This window comes from Neolamprologus brichardi, chromosome 3 (assembly GCF_056152115.1).
Source record: "Neolamprologus brichardi isolate AB-2024 chromosome 3, ASM5615211v1, whole genome shotgun sequence".
NCBI lineage: Eukaryota > Metazoa > Chordata > Actinopteri > Cichliformes > Cichlidae > Neolamprologus > Neolamprologus brichardi.
In genome coordinates, this window is record NC_142106.1 from 19079778 (window position 1) to 19088956 (window position 9179).

General features: G+C 38.2%; 1 protein-coding gene and 1 long non-coding RNA gene across 2 annotated transcripts; both read right to left on the reverse strand.

Moving 5' to 3' along the window:
* LOC102798218 (programmed cell death 1 ligand 1-like) lies at nucleotides 1–1744 on the reverse strand. The gene is made up of 5 exons (XM_087838207.1): nucleotides 1726–1744; nucleotides 976–1326; nucleotides 608–691; nucleotides 195–280; nucleotides 1–59 (listed from the first exon to the last, which is right to left on the reverse strand). Exons 1-5 carry the CDS (start codon nucleotides 1742–1744, stop codon nucleotides 27–29), a joined length of 573 nt encoding a protein of 190 aa, XP_087694333.1. The 3' UTR covers nucleotides 1–26.
* Nucleotides 1745–2086: 342 nt separating this feature from the next.
* On the reverse strand, nucleotides 2087–2882 carry LOC148103751 (uncharacterized). Its single transcript, XR_015717007.1, has 3 exons — nucleotides 2844–2882; nucleotides 2628–2693; nucleotides 2087–2493 (listed from the first exon to the last, which is right to left on the reverse strand). It is a non-coding gene; the product is annotated as an uncharacterized LOC148103751 (long non-coding RNA).
* Nucleotides 2883–9179: the final 6297 nt, after the last annotated feature.

A 9179-nucleotide genomic window follows, 5' to 3' on the forward strand; every position in this document is an offset into this window, starting at 1 on the left:
AGATCCACTTCCTGAGAACGTCTTCATCAAGAACTGGTTTTGTGTGAAGAAGTACCAATCTGTTTAAAATTAAAAGGCAATTAGAAGATTCACTGAGTTATACCAAATATAATTTAAGAAACTTTAAACTGTGACTGATATTTTTATATTTACAGCACTTCAAATATATATTTTTTAATCTCTGACAGACTTACTCGCAGTAGACAATTCAGAAGAAGCAAAGATCCACAAATGATCAGCAAGCAGCAGATATATGAAGCAATGATAATTACTCCCCACACTAAAAAGAAGAATTTTCACAGTTACACCAACATGAAAAATTGAGTGTTAATGAGGAAAAGAGCAGATTTTAAAGACAGAAAATTAAATTTGGGAAAAATCAGTTTTATTCTGAAAGGTCAACACAAGACTTTATGTACACATTTGTGATAATCAGAAGGTCAAGATGTGTTTATGGATGGATTTTAGTCTGTTTGATGTATTTTAAAGATGATGCACCTTTGAATTTTGGATCACTGCCTTATCCATACTATACAGAGTGAATAGATGATCTTAATATATTGTGTAAGCTTAAAGACTCTGTTTGTTTATTTAGATTCATTTTTACCTGTGACTTTGGTTTCTTTATTCATGTGTGGTGGTTGTATTCTTCGTCGTTGCCAATTTCTTTGTGTTTTCTTAGACTTTGATTCTGAAATCAAACAAAAAAAATTTAAAAAGTATTTTATATACAGTTGAAATTAGATACAATATTTTGGCAGTGAAGATGTTTAAATACTCCATTAATCAAACAGGATATTTATAAAGCAACTGTTTATATGAAGGTGGAAACTTTCTAAAGAAACCAAAACTTTTTGTTTGTCTCTTCTAAGAACTAAATGTTAGATTTACAAAGGATTCTTTTATGTTTGGAGTCAACCTTGATCTATTTTAACAGCTGACAGTGATCACTTGTGTATAAATGAATCGTCTTACCAGAGACGGTGACTCTGCAGCTGTTGTAGCCGCGGCCATAACCTGTGTCCACCTCACACAGGTACAGACCCGAGTCCTCAGTCCTGAGTCTGGACAGCTGGAGTCTGATTCGTCCTTCTCTGAGGGCGTCTTTGTCACTCTGGACTCGTCCTGAAAACTTCTCATCCTGAACCTCTGACACCTCAACACCATCATGAAGAAAATACAGAGTTAAGTCATTATTCAGGCTACAGAGGATCTTCAGTGCTGAGATGGACGTGTTTGGTTTGGTGGTGAACGTCCACTCCAGTGTGATGTTGTGGTTCTCCTCTGCCTGATAGGAGCTCTGTGTCACATCCACTACAAATGATCCTGTTGAGGAGACAGAGAGGAGCAGACACACTCACAACTTTAGACAACATCAGAACTCCTTTCACAGTGAGTCAAAGACAACACTGACAAAAATCACTGCTGTGTTGGTTGGTTTGTTCAAAAAGATCAAACACACATCTACAAACTACAAAATCAACAACAATAATCTGATGAAGTTCTGCTGTGACAAACATGGAAACAATGATTTTTCCTCAGCATGAAGGAAATAATGAAACCATCAGAGAGCTGTGCTGCAGGACGCCTTTATTAAGGCTGTGCCATTAATAGAGTTCATTATTAGTTACTTAATAAAACAAGATCAACTAAATAAAACTATTATTGTGTTTCATTGTTCTTGGATCAGTTTCTGCTGAAATGCTAACAGAAAACTTGATTCACTGAGAGGTTTTGAAATCATGAAGAAGAAACTGGATGGTTGTAATTTACATGTGAGCACTGAAAACATGTCACATTAGAAGGATTTCAGCCTGTAAACATCCACAGCAAACATCCACTCCCACTGAGATCTGCTACATGATAAATGTGAGAGAAACTAAACACTGATGACATTTTAACTGTGTCCCTCCTGCAGATGGAGCTCAACGTCAACTACTAACACAAATGTTACTTTAAACATTTATCAGCTCAGTTTGGAAACACAGAGACTCTGAAACTGTTTCAGTTTCAGGATTGTCCTGCTGGAGAAACAAAGAAAAACTCTTCACTGTGAACATGAAAAATGGAAACTACTGTTTATGGTTTGATCAGGATTTTCACTTCCACTTATGTGTATGCTGAGGGAGTTCACTGTTTCCTCTTACATGCATGATTTCTGAGGTCTTTACTTAAAGGAAGTAAAACTGTCTCTACTCGTGGTCACGGGAAACTTGTTATGCTAAAGAAATAAATGGTTTATAAATTACATGTGAACATTAAAAAAGTCACACTGGAAACATTCAACACATGAAACTGAATCAATACTTAAAACCTACTCATCAGTTAATTATAGTTATTTAACAAATAACCTTTAACAAAACCCAAGCTGAGAATAAAAATCCACAGAGAAACAGAGTGAAACCAGTCCATGATGACTGCTCAGATGATGGACGAGAACGAGCCCACAGTCTGAAGCCTGAAGTCAGTACACGTCTCCTCTTCACAATCAGCCTGCAGACAGTTAATCACTCCATGAAATCTCAACACACAGATGCAAACCTCAAATTTCTAGAAATATTTTTGAAAATAAAATTCAATGTCAGTGTTAAACAGAATTAAGTTGTTCCTAAAAGTGCAGAACTTGCCTGAGAAAAATCACGTTTTCAGCTCCTTTTAGCTCCGTTTAAGTGATTCGCTGACAGCTGTCATCACTGACACATCAAACAGCAAAGAAGAAATGTTCACAGTGAATTTAATTAATTTACCAACATGTGATTAAATCTAGTTGATGAGCTGTGATAGTCTATAATCTACACAGCTGCTAATGTGACTGAGAGTGAATCTAAATAAAAGCTGTTTACCTTGAAAGCAGAAGCGCGAGTTTAAAGACACGACACCGATCAGTACAAGAACATAATGACTGTAGGACGGAGCTGTGACTCTGGTACCAACCTGCAGTTTGTTGTTGAGCTGCTCCACCCACATGACTGTAACTGAGATTTTGGTGCTTTGAGTGTGGGATTAGTGAAGTCTGAATTTCCTCAATCTACAGAAAATTAATGGGAAAAAGAAGAAGTGGATATTGTTTCACTTCTGCTTTTTAGTATTTTTGTGTTGATAAAAACACTTTGAGTAACTCAAACTGAAAGCAGAGTGAGTTTAATGGATCGTGTTACAAAAGATGGAAACCTGTTTGGTCATTAATGTTTTCTCGGTGTGAATGTCTGAATATAAAACATATTGATCTTAGACCATCCATCATGATTCATTTGTTGATCATATTGATTGTTATTGTCTCTGAAAACCAGAACATGTTTGATTCAATTTAAAAAAAATGTGTCAGTCTGCTGAGTCAGTGAAGCAGAAGTTAATCTTCTGATAAACATCATCCTGAAAATGTTCAGTTTACATGGATGCAGGAGAGCGCTGCTATTGGTTACTGAGTAAATGTGTGACTAAGTTTCCAGTAAAATTAGCTTTGAGAGCTAAAATTGAGGACTTCAGCAGCTCATCTATTTAATCCAAAAACAGTTTTTTCCACTTCATCAAATTAAAGAAAGTTTAAAAAGTCTTCAGAGTTCTGCATTTGTGATGTTTTTATGCTGAACATCAGCATCACTGTGTTTTAGATTATTGAAGGAAATCAACTCTTCAGGAAACAAAAGTTTAATCCTCAAAACATTTGATCCATAATCCCATATGGAAAAGATACATAAATCTTATAAAGTTTGTATCTGTCTTGTGTGAAACTTGTATGAAAAGCATACAAGAGTGAAAACAGATGTAAGATCCCTTGAAAAATTATATAAATGAAACTTGTATGTTTTGGATACTTACTAAAAAAATATATGAAAGTAATGAGAAAGTGGCCACTTTCATGAGTAAATCATCAGGTTTTTACTATTTCTTTTCCATATGGGATGAAACAAACTGTAGTTAGACTGCAGTAATAATCTCCTCCTGCATGCAGTGATGGTGAATGTTAGGAAAATTTAATTACTTAAACCATACAAGCAAAAACACAAACACTGAAAAAACAGAGAACAGAAGAACTGAGACTCGAGTCAGAGTTACACTTCCTCAGTCATCTTCCTGTTTTCTGGGATTCGCTTAACCTGACGTCAGTAATGATGATGAGAAGTGAAATTAAGATGGTCACTGATGTCAATGTAGCTGCAAACACATTTACATGAAGGAGGTGTAGCTGGCAGCAACTGACCAATCACAGACAAGGACATGACAGCTGACAGCAGCGAGACGAAGATCATAAAACTGTTAATCTATAAAAATATAAAGAGTTTACAAACACAACACAGACTGACAGTAACAGATTGAGAGGGAAAGCTCTGCACAGTCAGCAGGTTAGTATTAAACGTGCTGAGGGTCAGTGAGACTGGAAAAGAGTCGATGTTGTTGGCATTTATCAGGAATGAAAAAGTTACAGCAGCACATGTTTGAACCCAGGACCTTCTTGCTTTGAGGTACTTACTAACCACTGAATCACTAGTATTATTAAATCTATTAAATTTTTGTTTTTGATACAGCAAATATGATGGCATTGGAGATACGCTGTGTTAGAAGTGAAACATTCAGGGGAGAAAAAGGCTGCTAAAAGCTTTGGTGGAGAGAACTTCCCAAAGGTGTTTTAATGCTGGTAAAAACGCTGGACTGAACTATGTTCTGTTCTTTGGAAGAATCACAAAGAAACTTCCAACATGAAACACGGAAACATTTCACTGAAGATCCTGAACGTGTCGGAGGAAGACAACAGCAGATACAGATGTTTCATCTTGAAGCTGCGGAGCAGAGCGAACTCAATGATTGCAGAGTGTTTATAAATGCAAACTCAAATTTTTGTCATCAAGATTAGATCAAAGTTGATGACAGAGACATCATCTCATCCAGTGGCGGTCCTAGCCTGTTTGGCGCCCTGGGCGAACACTCCCTCTGGCGCCCCCCCCCCCCCCCCCCCCCCCCCCCACACACACACACACACAGACAAAACATATTAATGATTGTACATTAACATAAAATTGTTGTACACACACATATGAAGAGAGAGAGAGTATGCATAGTATGCAAACGGCTACCAAACAGCCATCATAATTCGTCATACAATGAGAACAGGACAAATCAACAATGACTAATTAATATTAAAATCTGTAACATAATGTATTGTTTGGAGTTTAGTCTGTTACTGTTGCTATTTTTACCATTTCTTCTTGGAGCAACTGTAACCCACATAATTTCCTTAGAGATTAATAAAGTATTCTGATTGGTTCAGGATGACCTGCCATTATCCAATCACACATCTGCTTACCTGTATCTTTTGTTTCTCCTCCTCTTCTTTTCTCTTTTTTCTAAACTGAGGACCTGATGGCTTTGAACTTTTCTTGTCCATCTTCCATTGGTTTTAATTTTGCACTCCAGTATGAACACCCATCCCTCAACCCAAGGATCACCACAACATAACCTAACAGACCTACACCTTAGTTCACAGATTCACTTTGTCTAAGGTGCATTTCTGAGATTTCACACAACCCAGGATTCAAATCATGAATACATAATGAGCTTGGATTTACAACATTATAAATGAAATGTGCTCTATTGGGAAGCAGCCAGCCCCCTCCCCTTTCGACGGCTTGTGCGTGAGACTTTAAATCATCAAACTGTAAATTTTAAATTTTAAATTGTTATTGATCCCTTTGCCCCCAGTCCTAAAGTGTGTATTTATTTTCTTACTCTTCTTATATTTATTGTTTGTTTATTTGCACTGCTGTAACTGGAGCCTCGTCGTCTCGTCTCTCTGTATACTGGACTGTAGCGGAGATGACAATAAAGTTTACTTTGACTTCAGCAGCGAACAGGCGCACCGAGGGCTCTCGCGCTCACTTTTCGTGTATAGAATTTCAAAAAAACATCGGTGCAAATTTTAAGTCTGTATCATGATGTCTGGTGTTTTCGTGTTTGTTGGTTTGTTTTTATTTTGCGAGCTGGTTATTAGATGCTGCTCCAGCCGGTCAGAAAATCCCCCGCCGCCCCGCCCTCTCCTCCCTGTGCCGCAAGCAGAAGGGCGCCCTTACTCCCAGCAAATGGGCGATAGAAAACCGATCGGTGCTTATGCCATTCCCAATATGCTCTGGCTGACGTCGGGGCAGCATGAGCATTTTTTTTTTTTTTTGCCGATGCCGGTGATGCCGCCCCCACCACGATGCCAATGAATTGAGGGGACGTTTCCGCGAAGCGCGTATCGAGGCTTGCTTCATTTATGGGAGGAGCTGAAAATGATGACGTCCGAAGCCTCGCTGCCCGGCTGTACCACGTGACTGGTTCATGAAGCGGTTCGAACTTTGCCGCGAGATATGACAGCGATATATATGGAGGACCACAAGAGCCACGCGCATCGAAATAAAAAATCCTGTGCTTAATTAATGAATTGTAGAATAAAATCTGCATTTGTAAATTCATTTTTGAATTCCAATTTAATAAACTGATTTTTAAAATGCTTTTTAAGTCTTCATTTCAAAAAACATTTTAGAATTGCACTTTAATAAACTTCATTTCAAAAACCTTTTTTGAATTGCACTTTAATAAACTGCATTTCAAAAACCTTTTTCGAATTGCACTTTAATAAACTTCATTTCAAAAACCTTTTTCGAATTGCACTTTAATAAACTGCATTTCAAAATCCATTTCCCTTTCCTGTTCGCTCAGGGATTAACATGTGGATTAGCATTTGGATTAGCAGTTGGATTAACAACTTCATTTTAAAAATCCTGCTGCTATTCAAATGAGCCACACCGTGGGATGTAAGGAGCTCTCTGATTGGTTGGTCAGACACAGGCTGTCTGCCAGCCTGGATGTTTCTAGCTCATAGCTTCGCCCTGCTAAGAAGCCTGTGTGCTTGTACAAAGGCCGTTCGACCTCGGGATTTACACTCGGTTCGACAAGGATATGTGAAGAATGAAGGGACCCTGCAGCGAAACGGAGAGCCCAACCTCTGGCTGAGTGCCTGTTTACAAAGTCTGACCACCTGTGAAGGTAACGTGCTAACGTGGCTAACGCTAGCATCACCGCACGTAGCCCCGTTATTTTAAGGTCATCTTAGCTTATGAAAGTTTTACGTCGCAGCTGTACGAGCTAGCTACGTGTTTTGTAAGCTGCTGTGCTCTTCACAAATAAAGCTGGAAGCAGGTCAAACTATTAGAACCAGCACTGAGGCCTGTTACATTTATACAGTGTTAGAGCAACAGCTGCAGCCTATAGCCTTTAAACTAGCGATTAAAATGCTGACAGTAAACTCGTCAGTCCAGATGTTACCACATTACTTTGTGATACTTGTGAGTTAAAACAACTGAGACAGGCTGATTAAAATAACAGCTGTCAGTTCTCTCATTCAGCATATAAAGACTGGAGATCACACTACTGATTTCAGCTCATTTAATATGTGAGTGCACAGATTCATTCTCAACTGGACATAAACGATGATCAAAGGTTGTATATATGATGAAGTCATCAAACCCCAGCCTGTAACACAGTGCGCTGAATCTTAGCTTTGAATGTCCAGTATATTCTAATCAGTGCAATCTAAGCATTCACTGAACCTACAGTATCTACACCTGTGTGGTAAATGTGTGGTAAAGCTACAGATAATGAAATTTAATTATTAATACAATATACGTCATGAGAAACGAAAGCTGAAATTGATTCAGTTTAGTACTTTTCTCTGTATGCTCTGTGATCATAAAGGCCTTAAATTCTGTGATATATACTGTAAATGATTTTCACAGAGGTCTTAAAGTACTTAAATCACTGCTGATAGTCTGGTTGTTTATATTTTCACATTTTTGTGTCTGTAGGGCTGTTTGATGACGATTTGGACTCCTCTGGGAGATGAGGACACACCCACACCTGTTCCATACTGCAGCCAATGATGGTGTTACGGCTCTGAGTCAGCTTTGAGCCATCAGACGCACACACTGGAAAACCAGCACCTGGACTTCATGCAGGAGAGACGGCCTCAGTGATTTAGGTTCATAAGCAAGTTCAAACATTTCTGGCCTCTTATCACTTAGATTTCTTAATCTTAAAAGTGAATGCATTTAAAGCAGGAACTGCACACCTAGCCATCAGAAGTGTGGCAGCATGAGTACTGTAAAGTTTTGTAGGGTCCTTGTTAAAAATTCCACAAGCACCACACATTTGTCATATAAAGTTCCATTTTTTACAGTACAATGTTGAAATTATAAACTATATATTCTAGTTGTCCACTTGTCAGTAATTTTTGAGTAAATGGATGTCATTGATAAATCAGTGGTGATTCACCTGCAAATGTTTTTAACAAACTTTGTTTTTTGTAGAATTCCTCAGCAGCTGTGGAGAGATGCATTTGAATATCTTCTGGTTCCACTTCTCCTTACCTGGAAGCTGAGCATTGCTCATTCCTGACAAGGACATACACCTCAGTGCTTATCATGGGTGTTACATCCTCCGTGCAGCAATTCCAGAGAAAACAAGAGAGCAACGACCACTCATTAAGACCAGCCAGAAATCTGTCCCTTTCTGGCAGCTGTGGAAACTTCCAATAAGAAAGTTTGCATTCGTAGAACAATGCTGGATCATGTGTGATGTGTCATCATATCAGGATATTACATTTTGACCTAATTCTGCTCAATCTGTTTTGATCGTTGATCCAGTATTTCAGCTTTGTGTTGTGCTGCAAGTTTAAAACCCATTGTCCTCATGAGCACAGCATCTAACAACTCTCCTTGAAAAAGTCGATTGACTTTAACTGGACACAATGGTTTCCAGTGGGAGATATTTTCATCACTTATCCGTGACACTGGAGAAGTCACCTGAGTGAGTGATAAAACAATTTTCCATGGAAAATCCAGAGGCACTAAACTTTGTTGTTTCTTTGGGCTCTATTTCAGCTCTAGCAGCATCTCTCAGAAGAAAACTGTTTTCCCAATAATCAGATGAAAAAATTGAACCAGGTGGTATTCTCTGGAGTTTAAGACCAAGACTGAACTCAAACAGTGAATTGACATTAGACTGGAATTCATAAGATGATTAGAAATACTGCTGAAGCTGAATGATTCATTCATATATGATTTTTTTTTCTCCAATTCACCAGGTCTGTATAGTTCAGTATGACTGTGGTACATGATACAAAAGAATAAATACAGAAGAATAAA